The following is a 22837-nucleotide window of genomic DNA, read 5'->3' on the forward strand; positions in this document are numbered from 1 at the left end:
AAAACAGGAATTGAAAAGAGAAATATTCAATTCTTTAAAGAGGTTTTCGCGTAGGCGATTTACGTACGGGGATGCCAAGTAGGAACTGTTGTTACGAGCACAATGTACCCATCGGATGATGTTGACTGTTACACACAAACATCATGGCGCTCCACTCTGGTCGGGCGTGCAGAAAATATTTACTTCATCTGGCACACGATAACGTCGATTTTAGATTACCGGTATAAACTGTAAACATTAAGTACACTCAGACATTCGTGTCCAAATGCTTATTTATTGGATTAAACTGTCAGAGTTTATTTTTTACTAAAAATATCATTATTCATACTGGTTTTGGACATTTCAGTTCAGTATTGTAGAGTTTATTTTAATGTAAAGTGAATTTGGTAAACATTCATAAATCACTATTTGAATTATTGATTGCAGGAAATAAAAGCTTTGCTGTCTCTAAGGAACCGGCCATTTGATACATCCGAAACATTCATAGAAAAGGTAATGCAAAAGTTATTATTAATATTATTATTTTTTTACTTGACAAGTAATTGTCATAAGTTGTTATTTCATTTCTACAAATTCTAACTTTTTCCTTACAAGTCTCCCTTTTGGCAACTAAATGGCTTATCTGAAGATGATATACGGAGTGTCATGTCCAGAACGGTTTGTGGCAAGTAGGTTATCACATTTTATTAATTAAATTGCATGTCAAATGCTTAGGATGCCAAGCTATTAAAAAAATATTCTAACTGCATTTATTCTGCGATATTTCCTTGAAATTTTGACTTACTACTTCTCTTATGATTCCCTCTCTTATGATTCCATCCAATTAGGATGCGACGTGTATTTCAGTGTAGTCAATGCTTGGCTCAGTGTGTGAATAATACATGGCTGCAAATATAGGTGTTTTCATCAATATCATAATAAGGTTTTGCTTGTTATTAACATTAGTTAACATGAACTAACAAATAACATGATTTATACAGCATTTAACTTTGTTAATGTTAATTTCACCATTTGCTACAATTTTCAAAAGTAGTTAGTTAAAGCATTAGTTAAAGGGATAAAATATCTTCTTTCACCCAAAGAAGATATTTTGAATGATGTCTGTAACCAAACAGTCAATGACTTCCATTGTATGGAGAAAACAAGAACTAAAGCAGTCAATGGGGTCTATCAACTATTTAGTTTCCGACATTTTAACTTTTGTATTGAGCAGAAGAAAGAAATGGATAAAGGTTTTGAACAACTTTTGAGGTTGAGTAAATTAATTTTCATATTAAAGCACTTAACCTGCATGAACAAATAGTGAACAATTGTGTTCTTTATAGCAAAAAAATATAATGCTCATTGTTAGTTAATGTTGGCTATCGCATTAACTGAAGTTGTCATATGAAACCTTATTGTAAAGTGTTACTAAAATGAGCCATGATAAAATTAAATGCAATGATACAATTATTAAATTGCTGTATTTATGTAAAATGTAATATTGATTTCAAGGTCTGCTTTTGAACTTTGGGGTCATGGAAGAACAACAGACGAGTTGAAGAGGTCCTTGTTGGAGTATCCAGCAGAAAACATGGTTTGTTCAGGTTTCCCTTACAGTAAAGTACAATGTGTCCTTGAGATTTACAGTGTATCTCTGAATAAACTGTCTCATAATAATTATCCGCAGGCTCCATATCTACAACAGAATTCGACTTATAAGATCAATGTCTACACTTTCAACAAAACATTAGAGTTTAAGGACAGAATCAAAAAGATTGATGTAAGTATTTTGCTGTATTTTACATGTTTGTACATTTGAAACACCTGAATCTGTGGCATACTATCCATAATTGGTTCAATTGTGATTTTAGATATCTTAACTAATTGTATTTTTGACACAGGCTCTAGACTTTCTGCCGTTTGAAGGGAAGGTCAATCTAAAGGAAGCAGAACATATTTTCTGTTTGCTGGAGGATTATGGCTCCGATCCTAATGACATCCCAGAGGAGCCTTTCCATTTGTACTTTGGGCGATGGGTGAGCAGCTCTATCCAGATATATAATTGATCAGGATGTTTCTTCAGTTGTGTGTATAATATAATTGATTTGTGCTCTAGATACTAAAGCTGAACGATTTCCTTAAAATATAAGGGACCATACTGTATCCCAGGGCCGGCGTTTGCTATAGGCGAGCTAGGCGGTTGCCTAGGGCGACAATTGTGTTAGGGGCGCGAGCGCGCTCTAGTGCCGCCCATTACTTCCCATTAAGCATAGAATCGGAACAAGCGAAATACAACATAATGTTTATTAAACATGATCATCATAGGGCGCCCCCTCAGCCACACGTTTAATTACTTATCAACCTGATTATTAGATTGAATTGATGGTGATTATTGATTATTAGTTCAGGCGTTAGTTCAGGCAAGTGCTCATCTTGCGCGTTCATCAAAAATGAGGCGTCTAAACCCCGCGGATGCACATGGATGGGAAAAAGAGAAAAAAAGAAAGCCCAGTATAGAGGTTAGACTTCTTATCTCAGCCAATAAGTTGTCAAACAAAATAAAATTACTTAGTATCAATCTTATCAACTAATATTTATTTTATAAATATTATTAATGTTGTCACTAGCTATCACTTGCTAGTTTTCTACATAATTACTATACGTATTACAAACATAACTTCACTGAGAATAATCTACAATAACCTACATGGATGTCATTTAAATATCAAAAGTCCAGTTCGTTATGAATATGGATAACGTATGCATGTTATTTATGAAAAGTAGGCTACAAATGCTCTCTACGTGGGCGTCGGAAGGAAATAAATACGGCCTCTCTGTTTTTTTGTTTTTTTTTACTAGAGCAGCCTAACGATAGATGCCATATTATATACATTAAAGACAAATATGCTGTGTTCACCAAGTTCTGTACAGTGGCTGTGGTGTAGTGGTAAGACGCATGGTATCAAGATTTGATGCAGGTCGATCAGAGGTTCGATCCTGCCTTTTGCCACACTCGCTCTATTCCCTTTTCCCATCACATATCAGATCGGAAAGGCATTTATTTTCAATAAAAAGTGAGAAAATGTTTGAAAAGTGGAAATAAAGCGTAGAACGTGTTTAATAATAAGTGCTTCTCGGTTAGGGGTAGGCCTAGGAAAACAGACGTGCTGAATTAGAGACGATAAAAGTGAGTGGGGTGGAGGGGTGGGGGGCGCAAAACTCCATCTCGCCTAGGGCAACCAAAGAGCTAGAGCCGGCCCTGCTGTATCCCTTAAATGTTAAATAGGTTTTCTCTTCAGATTGCAGATGGTCAGAGAGAATTAATTCGCTCTTACAGTGTGAAGAAGAGACATTTCATTGGGAACACTAGCATGGACGCTGGTCTCTCTTTCATCATGGCCAATCATGCCAAAGTAAAGGCTGATGATTTGGTTTACGATCCTTTTGTTGGAACAGGTGAGGAAATGTTTGTACAGGCTTTGAAGTCTATTATACTCAAGTTTCATTTGATCAGAAACACAATACAACAGTAATACTGTTATTAATCATTACAGTTTAGTAATACATTTTTTATTTTAATATATTAAAAAAAATAATTCATTCCTGTGACGCAAACTACATTTTCAACAGCTATTACTCCAGTCACATAATCCTCTAATGTGCTGGTTTGGTATAATTATTATTATTATTATTTTATATTTATGATCTGCACCTATATCAGTGTTGAAAACAAGTTCAAAATAGCATTTATTCAAAATATATATATTTTTCTGTAACATTTTTGGGTCTTATTCACTAATTATGCATACGCACACATTTTTGTGGGGTGATATCTTCATATGAATGTTTTAACAAACAATGATCAAAAACTTGAGCTTTATTCTATATTACAGAAAAATGTAGCAACAACTAAAACCGCTCCCTAGAAAAAATTACACACTCTTAAGCCTTATAAACATGTTAACATGAAATTTTAAACATCAGTATAGAGCTTAAAAAGGTTATATTTAATCATATATAGCTAGGCCTATCAGTAAAAGAGTAAAAAAAAGGTGCGTTTTAGCTCAAGCTGCGAGTTAGCTCTTGCATAAAGATGCAGATACTCATATGTACAGCTGGCCAATCAGATGTCTTTATTGTCTGTATAAAAGGTCTTTATTGCATTTGAACTTGTTTTGAGGATGCCACTCTTGGCATTGTTCAGGGATCTTACTGTGCATGCTCTCAGGCGAGAATCATGTTTGCTGATAGTGAGAAAAGGGTTTTTGGATTCTGCGGAATGGACATGGTTTGGGCGTGTTTTATGTAAATTACTTACCTCGAGCAAGCAATTGGTATTTTAGAATACTCCAAATTTACTAACATCATGACGAAATTAAGAACAAATTAATTAGCGTGAGCATGTGTTGTGAATTAGGTAGAAAGATTTGTGACAAGTTCAAATGTGTGTATAATAATGAATAGTGAATGAGACCCAATGTCACTTTTGATTAATTTAATGCATCCTGCTGTATTAATATATTTAACTTAATATCTTAACTCAGTATCACTTAAATTATATATTTACCCAGGCATCATTGATTAAATATTTTTCACAATACTACATTTTTTTTGCCTCTGTTATGTTGCTTGTCAATCCAAAAGAGCCTACAGCTAATCGAATGTATCATTTGGTGGAATACTTATTTTATCAGTTATTTTATTAAATTATCAATGTATTCATTTTTTAAAATTTAATTATTTATTGACATTGTATTAAAGGTTCTTTGACTTTTTATACTAGTTGACAGTGACTGAATAAAGCCGCCTTTCCACCGAAATTACTGGGGCAATTTATCCCAGGAACTTTTTCCCGCCAGACCTGTTGTTGTCTGCATTTCCATCACGGTTTAAAGTACAGTGAAGATGAGGCAAATTAGTCGGTGATTTAGGACTGCGTGTGACTTTCCTGTTCCCGCTGGATTTTTGTCCTTCGCAAATAAGCTTAATAAAGCCTGAACCTCATTGTCGGTCCATCGTCATATTTTTTAAACTCCATTGTTGATTCGAGTAGCAAACAACTCTTACTGCACACACCGCAAAAGACTTGGTGGTTGAAATTAAAGTGCTGCGTCAACTCAACCAAGTCCCACTCCCGAAAGTTCCTGAACTTTGACAAAGCATTACCTTCATGAGCAGGGACTTTCTGATGTGGAAACCCTGACCCTGGTCACTGCGGTGGAAACACACCCCAAAGTCCCTAGTTCCTGGGGAAAGTTCCTGCAGTGGAAACGCAGCTGTGTATAAGTTTCTCATCCAACACATTCATGAAATCAGATATCTTTATTCTGCAAATTAATTTGTTTAGTCCTGCAGATTGTTTGTTTGGCATGTTGTTAATCAGAACCGTTTAGATGTATTGTTTTGGGCCAAACTGAAGCAGGTGTTTGTGCTTGTGTCTCGTTCTGAGTGAAATCACATCTGACAGCTTGTCTGGGTGATTGAGGATTTGTGCCTTCATATTCTGTTTCTTATTTTCTTCTAACAGGAACCAGGAGCAGATCTCTATTTAATATTTTGTGATGGCTCACAAGAATTCTTACTTTTTCCATCTCAGTTGGCCCACTTTTACTCTTTCTTTTGACTTTGAAAGGACCATTTCCGAGTGTCATTAGTCAAACGAAGGATTGCTGGCTTTCTAAACAGCATGGGGCTCTCTCTCTCTCTCTCTCTCAAAATTTTTTCTGAAGCGAGGCTCACTGTGAGATTGTAGCGTGCCATGAAGTTGCCAGGCTTTATCATAAGTCTGTTGTCACCACATGCGCTGAGATCTGTATGCCAGATGTGCTTATTTATTTGAAAACTCTCTAGATGGCTTGAAATCCTTATAGGCCGTACTTTTAAAGTGTCAAGCATATATAAATATATACAGTCAGATATATTGCAGAGATCACTCTCTCATTATATCTCATGGTATAATTTTCTCATGATCATTGTGTTTTTGTTTTTCAGGTAGTCTTTTGGTAGCGTGTTCGCACTTTGGGGCTTATGTATGTGGGACAGACATCGATTATAACACTATTCATGGAATTGGTACGTTTAAAAAAAAAAAGTAATCACTATAATTTTCTTCTTTGAGTTTTCCACACAATGTAGGTTTAGTTAGTTAGTTCCACACAATTAGTTCAGTATGCTTGCTTTGTTTAAACCTGTTGCAGGGAAAGCCAGCAGAAAGGATCAGAAATGGAGAGGACCAGATGAGAACATCCGAGCAAACCTGCGGCAGTATGGCGCTGAGAGCCTTTACGTGGACGTCATGGTGTCTGATGCTTCCAAAATGGTTTGGAGAAAAAATGCACAGTTTGATGCCATTGTTACCGACCGTACGTTTCTAGAAACTAAAGGCCTTTGAAGGTGAAGGGTGTCTTTTTTTTTCTTTTTTCTTTTTTAAATACTATGGTCTGTCTGAAAACTACCATGTTCCAAAGCACCACTACTACTGAAGCTTAAGCTGGATTTTTGATCGCATGGGAATACTGTTTGTAAACAGTTCAATTATCACACGCTTCACCATTAAAGTCCCATTTGTGTTTTTTTTATTTGTAACTATTAACGGTTGTTTTGAAGCCTCAATTGTTTTTCGTTTCCCTTGTGCAGCTCCATATGGTATTCGTGAGTCCACAAGGAGAACAGGATCTCATAAAGATATCATCAAACCTCCTGAGGATTTGTAAGCCTATCACTTTTAACCACCTGCATTTTTAATGGATCCACTTGAAACACTCTTTAGATGTGAGTCAGTCGTCAAATAAGCTTACGGCCTTACAACTAGCGCAACTAATGTTATAAGACTATACAATATTATATCTTTTGTGACATTATAAATCTCTTTTAATGTCACTTTTGATTATTTGAATGGCTAAAAGAAAAGTTTTCTTTAAAAATAACAAACTTTTGACCAGTAATTAGAACATTTTGTATGAAAGTTAGTACATATACTAATTACTAATATTAAATCAGGAGATAATATATAAGAATGATCTTTGATGTTGTGTTTAATGCAGTGATGGTTCCATGTATTGGAAACTAGTTCTTATGTTGTTTCAATGTGATTTTCTTTTTGGCATGGAACACAAAAGGCAATATAGAATGTATTAGTCACCCATTTTCATTTATTGCATTCGTGTAAGAACTGTAGATTTTTCAAAATGTTTATATGTGCTTAAGACTTCATGAGTGATGTGTGATTGGTGACTGAGATGTTACTTTGAGAGAGACAGGTCTTTTCAATAAATCCGTTGATCAGCTTCGCAAAATCTGGATAATTTGTTTACAAATCAGAAAGACTCGATCCATTCGTTCTCACATGTCAGTACTCACACAAATACTCTCTACACAAATAGTGCACAAACACCATGGACTATAATTACTTTTATGGTGCTTGTGTTTTTGAAGCTTGAAACCTACTTTTCCAATTTATTTTAATTGCATGGGGGGGAAAAAACAAACAACCAATTTACCTAAATTTCTTGTGTTTTGTTTCATGGAAAATCCTAATTTGGAACTTGAGGGCGAGTAAATAACTTTCCTTTTGTTGTTGAAGTATCCCTTTGAGTTTCTTCTATTGATTATATTTTCTTGTGTTTTATATCCCAATGCAGCTCTGGAGAGAGTCATGTCGCTGTTTCAATGGCTTATCATCTGAGTGATATCTTTGCCGACCTCTTGAATTTTGCAGCCCACCACTTGGTTTTAGGTGGACGTCTCGTGTACTGGCTACCAATCTACAGACCAGAGTAAGTAAATCTAATCAGAATCAATGGTCACATTAACTGTCTATATTCCTCCAGCATATGTGTGGTGAATCGGTCACTAGGGGGCCATCTTGTATCTTCTTATGTCTATAGTTATGAGCTCAAAGCATATCAGTAGCTCAAGCCCCTGGTTTCAGTGGAGGGTGTTAAACCTGCTCAGGCTTGTTGACCTGCGGTCAGCTCAGCAGTGGAGCAGGTGTGAAGCCGTGGGGTATTTTCCACTGACCACAAACAGCCGTGTCCACAGATCATCCTATCCACTGATTACAGGGCCCAGGAAGAGTAGTGACTCAAAGGAGGGACCCACTGCTTGTGATCTGCACCTTTACCTCACCTCCATCTCACTTGTAGACAGATTTTACATCATGTAGTTACGGGATTCACTCCCTCAGAATTGCTGATGCCAACAATCATGAATTTAGCTTGCGTCATCTGTGCCGATACAATCATGTATCACAATTATTTTTCTCATTATTTTTTATTTATGTGTTAATTCATTTCAAAGTGTGCCGGGCACAACTAAATATTTGTTTGATTGAAACGTTTTGGGGCGTTTTTTTTTTTTAAATAAGTTTATATATTTTTTTATTCAGCAAGGATGTGTTAAATTGATCAAAAGTGACAGTAAAGACATTTATTTATTATTAAGTTCTATTTCAAATAAATGCTGTTTTTGATCTTTCTATTAATCCAACAACAACAAAAATCATTTGAAATAATGTTTCAAGAAACATTTTGAAAGGACACAACTTAACTTACTGACCTCCAAACTAGAGTACCAGAACCAAACTTGACAGAACTGAACTCTAGCCCATCTGGCCGACAGGGCAGAAGACGAAAAAATGAGAGCTGATCTGAATATGTTTGAATTTGCTGACAGATAGAAAGGATTTACATCCAAACGATAAGTTACATCCACCACAAAGAGGCGCTGGTGTCATGAAGGATCTTCAGAGCAGACGTTAGTATAGCAACACTTGTGTTTGTAAACTTTGGTGTCAAAGGAGCGGATGACTGCCGCTGGAATCCGGGGCTACGATGTTGATTACCCTTGTAACAGTTAGAAGTGGAAACAGCCCTCAGTATCCGATTCATCCACTTCATCCTCTGGAGAAAGTTCACAATCAGGCCCCAGGCCAGATGAAAACACATCTGTCATTGTAAATGGCAAGATTTCCAGATTTCTAGTGACGCAACAGTTCAGTCGTAACAAACAAAATTAAAGGAGTGATGATAGAGTAGCATATCCCAACATGTTTTAAACAGTGTCCACAGTGACGGTGAAAGTGAGTCTTTTGATCCGATTGACACATTTTTGACCTTTACATGAATTGTTTTGTTACCACTGCATATTGTTCCAAACAGAAGAATAATTTCTCTCACAGGACATGGACGTCATGAAGTGAAGGCAGAGATGAGTGTAATCCACATGGGACATTAGTCAGTCATTAGTACCCCATAATTTATGGGTCTGTTCTGACTCATTGCCCTATATTCAGAAATGTGATTCTGTCAGGTGATTTTCTGTGGATGGGGTTCTCCAGAGGGCCCTTTCCTGGAAAGCTGACATTTGTTAGACATTTCTCCAAGGTGACAGGGGTAGCTCCATGTAAACAGTACGGTGGAGAATATGTATGCTTCGTATGCCACCTTGTTTTGCTTTGTCAGGTCCGTTGAAAAGAGGGCACATAATTTATGATTTGTTTGAAACGGAGCTAACTGCGTGTGCGCTATGGTTTGTGGATGAGTGGCTTTGTGTGGATGAGGTTCAGCTACAGCTAGCAGCCCTCGAAACGATTTTTTCATTGATTTCAGGCACTAGTCATATTTACGTAATCGTCTGAAAAATGAAGGGAGTCGGTGCGTGCGAAGCCGTCTGTCAGCGGGTGAATGTTAACAGCCTACCAGCTCAACTCCCTGCTGAGTTAATGTCCCTACTGTCTTCATAGCCGCTCGGAATAATGAATAGTTTAGATGTTCTCAGTGTTTCTCATAGCTGCGGCATAGCTCCATTTTATGATAAAAATTGTCAGAAATGCAACAAAAACTGTGACAATCTAGTCATCATTTGCGATTTATATGTTGTTATAACTTGCCAGTTATTGTTTCTTTAAATTGGCCTTGAAAGCGCGCGCCGGTTTATCTTACACATCGTTTCAACATGCGTTTGCTTATAACGCATGTTGAAACGACAACATGCTGTAAAAAATAAACGCTGGCACCCTAAATCTCCAACACAAGGGTAAAAGCTCAAACTCATGGGACTGAGGTTGCATGTGATATGATTTTCATAGCTTCACGAAGACATCGGGTTTAGTAGATTTGTTCTAAACCAATCAGAAAGATTCCAATTTACTCGCAATACTTAAAACTTTCCTAAGATTTGCTCCACTGTGACATTTCCAAACCAGCAAGTGATGCAAAACACTTTCAATGAAGGAATTATAAAAAAAATTTTGTATTGAGACACTTGTCTTAAATGACTCCATTTTTCTGAAAAAAAAAATAGTCATCCATAAGAATTTTGGACTTTGAATTTGCTTGCTTTGAATCACAGTTGGTCCCATGGCATATATCATTTTATGAGGTTTTTCAACATTAATATGAGTTCCCCTAGCCTGAATGTTGTCCTCAAGTGGCTAGAAATTTTTGAACAGAGTAAAATGAGTTCTGGCTGTCTTTCTCTGCCTTTGAGAAAATGAGAGCCCAGACGAGCTGATCTTGAATTCTCCTGTTATGACGTCATACCAGGAAAGGTTTCCTCCCCTTCTTCTGCTTTGCCCGCCCAGAGAATTAGTAGAGCTGGATTGAGATTATCAGTCGCAATGTCAGCACAGGCTTTATCATATGGATTCAAAAGCACTGCTGCAAACAGTGAGTAACACGTTCATTAATGCCTGATCTGGGATCAGTGAGTTCTGATGTGTAGCTAATCATTCAAGTTCACACAGACTTTCTTTCTAAATCGTTTAATACTGTCAGTCCCGCTGCTGGCAGTCTTGATGCATCAGATAATCAAGCCAGTGACTAAAACGATCAACTTAACGTCATTTCTGTTAGTAGCATGAAATAATTCTGTTATTTAAATGATTAATATGTGTGTGTGTGTGTGTGTGTGTGTGTGTGTGTGTGTGTGTGTGTGTGTGTGTGTGTGTGTGTGTGTGTGTGTGTGTGTGTGTGTGTGTGTGTGTGTGTGTGTGTGTGTGTGTGTGTGTGTGTGTGTGTGTGTGTGTGTGTGAGAGAGAGAGATGCACGGTGGACCAATCCACTGTGAGGCAATAGAGGGGGAACTCAATGTTTCTAAACTTTAAACGCATTTTTTTTTGCCCGTTTTCGTTTTTAGTGTTTTGCTACTTAAACAAGTAAGTATAATGATATTATTGATATATAGTGTAGAGTAAAAAATGCTGACCGCAGTTAAGATTTTAATAAATAAATCTACTAAATCTTTTAATAAATTGTTCACCTATTTGGGAATTGTTTGTCATGTTTTGACACCAAAGGATAGTTTAAAACCACAGTTAACTGGCTGTTTTCTATATCTTTTACTCGGGAGCAAAAATATGCCTTTAAACTTTAAAGAAAATAAAGATTTTACATTTATCGTGATATATATTGACTGATAGGGAAAATTATATCGTGAAATGTTTTTTTGGGTCATACAGCCCAGCCCTAGCCTGACAAGCCAGACCCACATCAAGATGTTTGGTCTGGAAACTCACCATAGACAGGGCTCAATCCGAGGGGCGGGATAAACGGTTGTCTTTCAAACTCCCTCTGCACGCGATAGTATAGCGCTACAACCAACCAGAGCAACGAAGGTGAAACAGAGCTTGTTGATAGATTAAACATTCGCCGTATCCGGTCGGCAAAACTCTGAACACATCTTCCCTTTTTAAGAATGACTTCAGTGCCGTTCTTTGTTCTTTTCTCAGAGAAAAGCTTAACTCCAAGTCTTCCAGAGTCGCGGTCAAAGCTGATTCGAAAGACCGCCGTTCGCCAGTTTCTGTGTTTACTAGAAGCACGCAAACGCAACTCGGCCGTCGTCATTATAGCCCCGCCCACCGACTCTATACACGATGTGATTGGCCCGGCAAGAGTTAGGCGAATACAGCTCAGAAGGGTATTGAGAGTTGCTAGACGACACTCTCGGGGAAATTAAATTTGCTGCCACTAGGGTGCGTCTAGATTTCTAGGCTAGCCCACCCCTATTGTCAACAGAACTTAATTGCACGCATGCTGGAAGTAGAAGATGAGTGTAAATGATCTTTACTGGTGTTGTAAAAAGAATTTTAGAATACACAGAGTACTTATCAACCCAATCATAATCGTGAGAGATCATTTGAGAGAAATAGTAAAGGTGAATGCATATACGAACAAGTTCTCCGGTTTACGATTAGAAGGAATTTAACCCAAGCGCTCTTTGGAGACGTGGATGATTACATTATTGTTGCTCATCTGTCCATCATCATATGAAGCCCATCCTGACAATCTGATTGGTCCAAACAGCTCTGGTTCAAGCATAGTTGCTCCACAACGGATCAAGTCCAGAGACCGAACTGCAAATGTTGTGGGCGGGGCTATTTTAGCTGGCATCCAGGCTTAAGGTCTCGGCCCACTTCCAAAAGAACTGTGGTGTGGTTCGAATAAAATATAAACGCAATACGGACGGAACAAAGACATGTAAACAAACAAAAATGCAACCCTAAAAGGACAATTTTCACGCATACCTGTTTTTTTCTGCCCATCACAGTCCGATACAAACACAGTCCGATACGAACCGCATCTCACAGCTGATCTTGGTGTGTGTGTGTGTGTGATGGAGGGAGTCCTGCTGCTGTTTTGTCTTTTTTACACATTATATAGGCACTTCAAAAGTTCTCAACTAGTCAAAATACCATATGTAGACTACATGCATACAACAAGCACATTTAGCCCAGGACACAGCATCGTTTTGGATGTTTAGTAAGCTCCGTCACAAAATAAACGTAGTAAAAGCCGACCAATCAGGTTGTGAACATATCCCTGTGCCTTTAGGTTCAGTATCTTTAGGTTTGGTATTAAAATGGCACAGTGAATACTATGCAGGACTACAATTTTACATGTATTTTTTTGGTCCAGTACCGACTTCACAGCTGATTCCGTTATAAACCGGGAACCATTATTGTGATAGCCAAGTTAGCCAACTGTAGGTTCGAGACACTTACTTTATTTACAGATTGATTGTTTATATGACAACATGCAAATAAATAGCCTATACATATCTTATGCAATTTTAAATTTAAATTGTTTTAAATTAATAAATGATAAAAAACACAATGTTGTTGGTTATTGTTTCATTTGTTTTCTTAGCTAGCTTAGTGTTAATTTAAGTCACTTGCAAGTACAAATGCAGGTCATAAAAGGGAAAGTTAGTGAAGTTTTGTCTGTGACCCAACAAATGTGGTTGCAATTTTGTCGCTATATTTACACAGTTGTGTTTTCCATAATGAAAACAAAGGCAGATATAGTAATTGCTACAGCAAGATGTCAAATGTTGCCCTTGATGATTTAGCTAGAGATTTACATAGCTTTGAATGCAATGTAAAGGGTGTGGCACACCGGATAAAAATGTCTACCAAATACATAAATGTAAATGGCTACATCCATGCATTGCTTCTGTTCATTTTGGTATGAACAATGCAAGACATTTTGGTGATTGTTTGGCTTCCAAAGTGAGTAGAATCTGTAAAAAAATGTCAGCCACTCGTTTAATTGATCACCCCTTTTCCATTGCTATGCAGTGCATGTTACGCACACAAGTGAGCAGCGGCCCTATTTCGACAACAACAGTGTATAGTTGTGACATCCCCTACCACTATCAAGGTGTTTCATTTGATAAGTGGGCAGCTGGCTAATCTAAAATTGTACTGTGGTCTGCAGGTACTGTGAGGAGATGGTGCCTCTTCACCCTTGTTTGACTCTCATCAGCAACTGCGAACAAACTCTATCCAGCCACACTTCACGAAGACTCATTACCATGGAAAAGACCAAGGAGCCTGAGGTATGCGGGACTTTTTTGGGTGGAAAGGAGACCCCTTGCTCTTAAGATGAGCTTGATTTATGCAAACTGTCGGCATGTGTTCCTGAATATCTTTAATGCGGTTACGTCTTTTATGGCGCGGCATTGAATGCCATGAAAATAACCTGCCATCTGGCTGTGATTGACTCGCTGTTTTTAAAGTGCTTTAATGACTTAATCACACATTGTATGGAAAATAATCTTTTGGATTTGACAGTCACTTCACTTCAAAACCCCAAATTGTTCCCATAAAAACTTTCCTGAAACTCACACACGAATATGTACGCAGACGGACATATGTCTTCTCTGACTTGTTCTCCAAACCTGGAACAAATGTTACCTACAGATGTCATGTCCTTGTCTTCCTCCTGAACTTGCTTCAATCCCCAAAGACTAAAAAAAACGGCTATCAAATGAGTCTCTTCTGTGAAAAACTGGCCAATTTCCCAAAGCTCAAGTATGTGATCTTGGCATCGGATCCCTCAATACGATTCTGGAGAGCTCCGCCAAACTTCTCCTCATGTCCAGCAGTAGCTGAAAAAGCATCTGAATAGTGTCCGCTGCTTGTTGTTTATGGGTGTTTATCCTAATGTCCTTGGTCGGCAGTGTTAGACTGTTCAACAATGCTCTTGCCCAATGCTGGGTTCTGTTGCTGTTGTTTGAGAACAGAAGGAACATGTCTTGTTGCGTTATGGGATAAATATTACCCAGTGAAGCTTATTTTTAGAACAGAACGCAGGACTTTCAGGAGCTTATCAGATCTAGCATTAGTCTAGTTCTGTCAAACAACTCTGAGTCCAGATGAGGCCCTGTTTCTGCCTTTTCTCTTTCTCTTTGTCTCTGTCTCCATCTCTTGCTCTGTTGTTTCTCTTTCCAGTTTGCATTTTGGCACACAGAATCTGTGTGTCCTCATCTGCCCTTGTAAAGTATCTACACCATAGATCTGTTTGTCTTCCTGGTTAAATCTCTTAAAAAAATGTCCAAGTCATACTAACAAACTAAAATCAAAAGCAAAAATTACTAAATAAAATTATACCTTATAATTAATAATTATTCACATTAATGTGATGAATATGCTTGAATGTCTTAAGTGTCACGTAATCCTTCAGAAATAATTCTAATATGCTGATTTCCTGCTCAAGAAACATTTCTTATTGTTATCAATGTTGAAACGTTTTTTAGGATTCTTTGATTAATAGAAAGATTAATAGAATTTTTTTTTTTCGAAACAATGTAAAAAAGCCTTTACTTCATATTAGATCAATTTAATGCATCCTTGCTTACATAATGTCTTTAAAATATTAATCTGCTTGGTTTATGTATTTGCATTTCAGTCAAAACAGATTATTGTTCATATTACACTCTTAGAAGAAAAGGTTCTATCAGGCGCTACGTATTTGTATCCCCTAAAATGTTCAATAAAACCCTTTTTAAGGGTTCAATCAAAAGAACCCATTAGAGGTCATTGTAACAAGCAAAAATGTTCTATATGGAATCTTTTAGGGGTTCATTCATTATCATTTGTTTTGTCCTTTCTGGATTAAATATTTCATATTTTCGACAAACATTTCACTGCATTATTCAGTGTATTCAAATGCGTTTATGAATGCATGTGAATGATCACACAATTCTTGAACCCCCATAAACGCATATGGGGGTTAGAAAATGTATATATTTATCTCATTTTATGTAGTTAATCAATATCACATGAAGAGTGCCGTTTCAGTTTTTCTCCTCCAAAAATCAGCATGATTACAATGTGATATTAAGTTACTACAACAGTTTAATAAACAATAATTTAATTACAACTACAAAATGTTGCAGAATAATGTAATATATGAATGAATAATAGCCTAAAGAAACTTTTTGACAAAAAGGTAATTTCTTGTTATTATAGAACCTTTTTAGCATAAAAGGTTATTTGGAATTGAGTAAAGAACCCTATGGTTCTATATAAAACACCAATGTACACACTACTAAGAATTAAGAGAGAAGGGGATAAATGTGCATAATTTCTTTTTTATTGTCTTAGAAATAGGCAATTTTTCTGGAGTGAAATATGACTTGTAAATATGAATTTCATGACTCTTAGCATGAGGTTGTCTTTGCTTTTTAATCTTCATTTGTTCATCCTGTAATTCTGATTGACATTACAGCCCACTTAGGCCGCTACAGACACTAAGGTCTGTTCTTGTGGCTTGTGTGGTCTGTGTTGCGTAAGTCGTGTTGTAAACCAAGGGCATGGCGCGTGTGACCTGAACTGAGTCCTTGCTGACTGGCAGAAGGGAGTGTGTTGTAGAAGGTGCCGTTGATGGTTTGCAGGCCAAGATGTGGAGTCATCACAGTTTTTCTGCCACCTCGTTAGCCTGCGGCGCAGTGTGCTTCCCTCCTGCCTTCCTCCAGCAGGTTCTGCTTAACATCCTGGCCTCGACTCTGAGCAGGAAAATCTGAGGAACTTAACACTCTGCTGTCTGTCATTAGGCACTTGACTGTGAGCTTGTGAAGGGAAAACTTAAAAGTGTAAAAACATAAAAACATTTCTGCCATTTTGCTTTAGTGTGCTTTTTGTAAATGGCATTTATTCCTGTGATGGCAAAGCTAAATTTTCAGCATGATTATTCCAGTCTTCAGTGAAATCATTCGAATATTGCTGCTCAAGAAACATTTATTATTCAAAAAAGATGTTTTTACTAATTCTCGAATAATGCGAAGAAAACAAGTTCATATGATTTTTTTTACTGCAGCAGAGTTAGGAATCTATATTTGGTTGAATTGGCAGTTTTGAAGTTAAAACATTAGTGTTGTTTTTAAAAATTTGGTAACACTTTATTTTAGGGTTCAGCTTCTTGCTATTAACTAGTTGCTTATTTCCGTGCATATTACTAGTATATTGGCTGTGTATTCGTACTTAAAAAACACATATTAATGCCTTATGCATGACCTTATTCTACATCCCTTAGAGGGATAGTTCACCCAAAAATTTAAATTAGCCCTTGATTTACTCACCCTCAAGTCATCCTAGGTGTATATGACATTCTTCTTTCAGATGAATACAATCAGAGTTATATTTAAAAAGTTCTGGCTAATCCAAATTTTATAATGGCAAGGATTGTTGTTCTGTTTTTGAGTCCATACACATCTGTCTGTCAAAAAAAACATGCTCCACACGGCTCTGGGAGGTTAATAAAGGCCGTCTGAAGCAAATCGTTGCATTTCTGTAAGAAAAATATCCATATTTAAAACTTATTTTAATTAAAGTTCCGGCCGATCACCTTCCTTGGAAAAGTGTTGAAAGTACCTTCACAGAGTTCAGGATGTGTCTGACGAGCGTAACTGGTAGCCTAAGCCTTTGAACTGCAGAGGCAACGTTTTAAACGTTACTTTATAATATTTTATATATGTATATTTTTCTTACACAAACGCATCAATTTACTTCCAAAGGCATTTAGTAACCTCCTGGAGCAGTGTGGAGCACATGCGGACAGATGCATTTTTATGGACTTAAAGTGGGGGTGAAACACTCAGTTTCAGTCAATCTCATGTCAATCTTGAGTACCTATAGAGTAGTATTGCATCCTTCATATCTACGAAAAGTCTTTAGTTTTATTATATTTATAAAAGAAAAATGGGCTGTACCGAGTCTTTCCGGAAAAAAAACGAGCGCCTGGAGGCGTATCGTGTGGGCAGAGCTAAAGGATGACGATCGCGAACAAAGCGGTGATGTCCTCAAGCGTGGAGAAACCCATGGCTATCGATCTCAGCTAATAGATATATGATCCAGAATCAAATCTGAGGCTGAAATAAATTGAACAGGAGAAACAGCAACAGCAGGACGTCCGTCTCTGTGTTATGCACTGTATTTAGTGGCCTGTCAACATTTCTGTGTCTTTACTCGCAGTTTATGAGGACATGATTCGGTTTATGGACTATTGTATGCGACTAAACCTTAGCAGTAGCAAGCAAACCGGTTTTGCACGTCAGACTAGTGTAACGTTATACATAGAACAACAATGGAGTAACGTTAGCGCATTTGAATTTTCATAGTTGAAAGTAGGGATGGCTCGATACCACAATTTTGGCTTCGGTACGGTACTACAATTTAAAACCGAAGTACCGATATTAAAACTATACCACACAGTCGGATATTGGCGCGGGTATATTAGACATGAATGAGTACAATTATGCAAGTTTTGAGTTTATAAAGTGGGATATTATCACAAATGTTTATTAGTAAATTAATCAGCAAAGCTTATCACATCAAATCAGTCATTTGAAAACTTTCTTGTGAGAAATAATTGCAGCAAAAATCTCTCAAAATTAGCAAATTGCTTCTGGTTTCAAAAGACATCGCACTACACTAAAGCAATCTCCAAAATCCGATTCAACATTTCACGCTCGTCTCGGGATGGAGAACGGAAATCATTTAAGCGATTTTATAGCATTTCGTAATAACAGTTACAGGAGATATGAGCTCATAACAACGACACACACACACACACAGGCCAGTAACTTAGAGCTCGCACATTACAAAGTTTCCTTAAACAGTCAAATACACAGAATTATGTACAAATGTCCGTCTTTAGTGAGTATTCACATAAACACAGTCAGTTCTAACGCGAATGTAAATAGTGCAATAAACGCATGCAAATATTATGAGATCTAAATGTCATTGGTTGAAACGAAAGCTGGAGATTTTGTGATGTTCGATCTTATGTTAGGCTATTTGTGTGCGTTGATCAGTGTAAAAAGAAAATAAATGTCTAAATGAGATGGTTTGAATGATTCACTGACCTGTCGATCTCTTCAGAAGTCTTAAAGTCAGGATAGTGACAGATGCTTCTTGGCTAGGTTTGATGGTTCTTCATCAGTTTTATATGCAAAGGAATTACAAATGTCACTTCTACTCCCCTCTTTATTAATTCGTTTTGGGCATCTTGAGTGAGATTCAACTGCTTTATCCATTTTGTTCGTCTATGTTGTTGTCACATTTGCCGGTTGTTTCGGGTCAGTTTGGGTAGAGCGCTGCCATCTAGCAGTGAACTTCGGAACAGCAGCATATACCGAAATGTGCCAAATCATGATATCGTACCGTTTGAAATAAAATATATACCGGAATTTTTCCAGTACCGGTATACCGCGCATCCCTACTGTGGTATGTACTGTATTTAGTGGCGTTTGTGTGTCTTTACTCGCATTTAATGAGGACATGATTTGGTTTATGGACTATTGTATGCGACTAGACCTTAGAGGTAGCAAGCAAAACGGTTTTGCACGTCAGACTAGTGTAACGTTATACAACAGAGAACAGCAATGGAGTAACCGTTAGCGCATTTGAATGATGAAGCACGCGATCTTGTCATTTACTGATGTTTACTCATGCGAAGGTAGCCAATAGCACAGACATTTGAAGCCGTTTTACTCACCGGCTGCTTCCAAAGCAGGACCGAACCTTTATCGCTGGGACCGCTCCATCAAAAACACACTTCTTTGGTATGATTTGGTGAAGTCCTGGGACAGCAGTGGCGTGTAAATCCACTTTGAGACGCGACTGAAACGATGTTGTGAAGCTTCCTGTCATTTCTGCGTTCAAATCGGTTCAAATGCAGCGCTGCCTTCTCGGAATGCTGTGCTGAAGCGTTGAAGTCGCTCGACGTCACTCATAGGAATAAAGTGGAGCGCGGCGCACAACATAAGTCTTCACGGAGGACTGGATCTGCACCTGAGAGAGTGTTTACGCCGTGCATTTCCTCTCTCTCGCTCTAGTCACGCGCGCACGCACCCTACCGGGAGAAGAGCCCGTACGGCCCATACAAGGACCTTCCGTTCTATTAACGTCAAGTAGACCCATACTCGAAAAAAACTCTCCGAAACTTGTGAGAAACCGGAAGGAGTATTTTTATCACAGAAATACTCCATCAAACGTCCAACATTAGTTTTTGAAACTTTGTCTATGTTTAGGATGGGAATCCAAGTCTTTAACAGTGTAAAAAGCTCAGTATGCATGAAACAGCATTTCACCACAAGTATTTCATGATACTTAAATGCTACAGAAACTACCTTAATTAATATTAATAAGCAATAAATTAGTAGTTTGTGACAAAAGGTTAATAATAAGGTTAATAAAATGTGTTCCCCTTCCTAAAATCAATATGAAATTGTTCTCTTTGCATCATTTCAACTCCCCACCATTGAAGAACTGCATGAATCCTGCACTTTCTGTCTGATGTTTTTTTTTTTTTTTTTTTTTTTATTTAAGCAGTTTAAAAATGCTTTCTTGCAGGATTCGGACAAACTAGCAGAACTTGCTGACCCTCGCTTCACCCCATACCATGGTCACAACTCTTTCCGAGAGAAATACTTCAGTGGTCTTACTAAGAAGAACGGGAAGGACAGCAAAGCCACCCCAAGAAATGACGATTAAAAAAACGTTTTAAGTTTTTTCTTTTGATACTTTTTAATATTCTTTTTATAACTGAATTGTCACATTGTAACATTGTAAATATGTTTCAATAAAATAAAATAAAACCTTGTTTTATGTTTACTCCACTTCTTTCTATCTTTCTCCTTTCTATCTTTATGTTTACTCCACTTCTTTCTATCTTTCTATAAAGCGAGCCCTACAGACGCGATTGAATTTACTGCAGCATTAGCGATATGTGTTGAAGACAAATTGGCGACAGGGATTAGCGTAATACCTGTTTCTTCCAGTGCTTGCGAAGTGGGAAGATGTAGGGGTGTAATGTAATGTGCCTACTGGACGTTTGCAGAGGAAGATGGAGCGCTGGGCCTGCTATCTAAACTCCCATAAGAGTTTATACCAGGTCAGGTTGACATCTTACTAATGAATCTGCCTTAGACTTAAACTCACCTCAAAGAGAGCTGTCTAGTTCAACATAAATAAGATCTACTATGAAAATAAGGAGAGATCTTAGGAAGAGAATTAATATGTGATGTCATAAACTGGAAGATGTATGTTTTTTATTAGAATAGAGCTGCAAACTGTTGTTGCGGTCTTCATTTTGTATTACTAAACCCTGAGTCTGATCCCAAACATTATAAAACAGTGATATTGTGTTCTGGAACAATTCCTATTTCTGGTTTCTCTTGTCTTTTTTTCTTATTCAGGCATTCTTTAGAGTAAGCAGAAATGAAATGGATCAAGAGAGATAAGCATCCTTCCATTCCTCAACTATCCCCTGTAGAGGATTGATGAAGTGAAAAGCCACAGAACTGTCTGCGCAGCCTTCATATATTCCAGGCCGAAACCCACTTTCCATTACAAATGAGCTGACATTTGTTTCATTTTACAAGGGGCTATGAATGAAAAATAGACTGCAAACTGTTGCTAACAAATCAATTAGTGGACAAGATGTAGCAGAGTTGTGTTCATGTTGCTGGAGTTTATCTCCAGTGTTTCCATTGTGTCCCAGTGTTCACTAGTTGAATGATATTGAAATGCCTTTTATTTCTGTTAGGGGAATATATAGACCATCCTATCATCACTATAGCGGGAAAAAAAAATATATTTTCCAAAATATGGAAACATGTCTGAAATGTAAATGTAACGTTCAAAAGTTTAGATTTTAAGTGATTTTAAAAGAAGTCTCTTATGCTCACCATGGCTGCATTTATTTAACAAAAATTCAACAGAACAGCATTTTATAAAAAAAAAAAAAAAATTGTAACAATGTATAAAATGTACTTTTTGATCAACATAATACATCCTTGCTGAGGATAGCATTAATTTAAAAAAACATACTGACACCAAACTTTTAAATAGTAGTTTATAGTTTTTTGATGTTTTTATGTGTTTTTTGATACAATTCGAGGAACATCAAAAATGTGACATGCAAATAATTTTTAATTGTTTTTGTTTTAGTAACACTTTAAGGTCTCATTACGTAATGTTAGTGAATGCATTAACTTTTTTATAATTCATTTTAATAATATATTAGTAAATGTTGAAATAAACATTAAGATTAATGCCAGACACATTTTTCATTATTAGTTAATGTAAAGTAATCCAGTTAACTATTAACAAATAAAACTTCATAATAGTTGAGTTTTAATATTTCTCAATTAAATTATTGAATATGTCTGACTACACAAGACAACCATCTGTCTTAAACAACGAGCCAGCATGGTTTAAAGGCACAATGTATACGATTTTTGGATTAAAATATCCAAAAACCACTAGAAAAATTCATATTCTGTTGACTTTTCTACTCATGTTATCCCAAATGTTTCCAAAAATGTTTAAATCCAGAAAAGTCTGCAATTTTAACGGCCCGTGTCATTGCGTCTCCTTTCTTCAATGACGTCATATCCATGTTACCCTCGAATTTCTTTAATATATTAATGCCTGGTTTCACAGACGAGGCTTAAACCTAGTCCCAGACTAAAATACATGTTTGAGCGGTTTTGACTGAAAACAACTTGCACTGATATATCTTAAAATATTCCAGTGCCATTGTTTTTTTTCTAAGTCATGTTTATAAAAGCAACTTAAATGCCCTAATTGAACTAAGGCCTAATCCTGGCTTAATCTAAGCCCTGTCTGTGAAACCAGGCCTATGTGTTTCATTGGACAGGTGAGCAACTGTTTGGATACCTTTATTGACAGAAAACGAATTATTGTAGCTCAACACAGTGTTATTGTTTGAATCTCTTGTTATCTTGATTTACTGCAAGTAACATGTCTTTACCATTCCTCAGAGACAACACTATTCTGTCAAGAGGTAACATAGCATAATCAGAAAGAGCTTTATTTGTTGTAACAGTGATACAGCATTTTCTCTACCTTACAGTGTTATAAAAGGAATTACAGGGCATTTAGCAACACGTCATGTAGCGTTTAATGCGAAATTCTAAAAATATCATCAAATAAAGTGACTTGTATGAGTATTAATTAATCATTTCCAGCTTTTTCATTAAAAAAAAATTAAAAAAAAGGAAATTTCGGTGATCAAACATAAATGTACATTTAGCGAACGTCAAACGT

General features: G+C 37.0%; 1 protein-coding gene across 2 annotated transcripts; it reads left to right on the plus strand.

Moving 5' to 3' along the window:
* The first annotated feature begins 87 nt into the window (after positions 1-87).
* trmt11 (tRNA methyltransferase 11 homolog) lies at positions 88-21478 on the plus strand. 2 transcript variants are annotated; one of them, XM_067448298.1, is made up of 14 exons: positions 88-221; positions 427-492; positions 595-668; positions 1495-1576; positions 1670-1762; positions 1884-2018; positions 3282-3438; positions 5974-6054; positions 6180-6344; positions 6619-6691; positions 7623-7757; positions 13698-13818; positions 20117-20657; positions 20962-21478. In XM_067448298.1, exons 1-13 carry the CDS (start codon positions 144-146, stop codon positions 20255-20257), a joined length of 1401 nt encoding a protein of 466 aa, XP_067304399.1. In that variant the 5' UTR covers positions 88-143; the 3' UTR covers positions 20258-20657; positions 20962-21478. The 2 variants fall into 2 exon arrangements, with proteins under 2 accessions (XP_067304399.1, XP_067304400.1); XM_067448299.1 differs by lacking the exon at positions 20117-20657.
* The last annotated feature ends 1359 nt before the right edge of the window (positions 21479-22837 follow it).

This window comes from Pseudorasbora parva, chromosome 7 (genome assembly GCF_024679245.1).
Source record: "Pseudorasbora parva isolate DD20220531a chromosome 7, ASM2467924v1, whole genome shotgun sequence".
Taxonomy (NCBI): domain Eukaryota; kingdom Metazoa; phylum Chordata; class Actinopteri; order Cypriniformes; family Gobionidae; genus Pseudorasbora; species Pseudorasbora parva.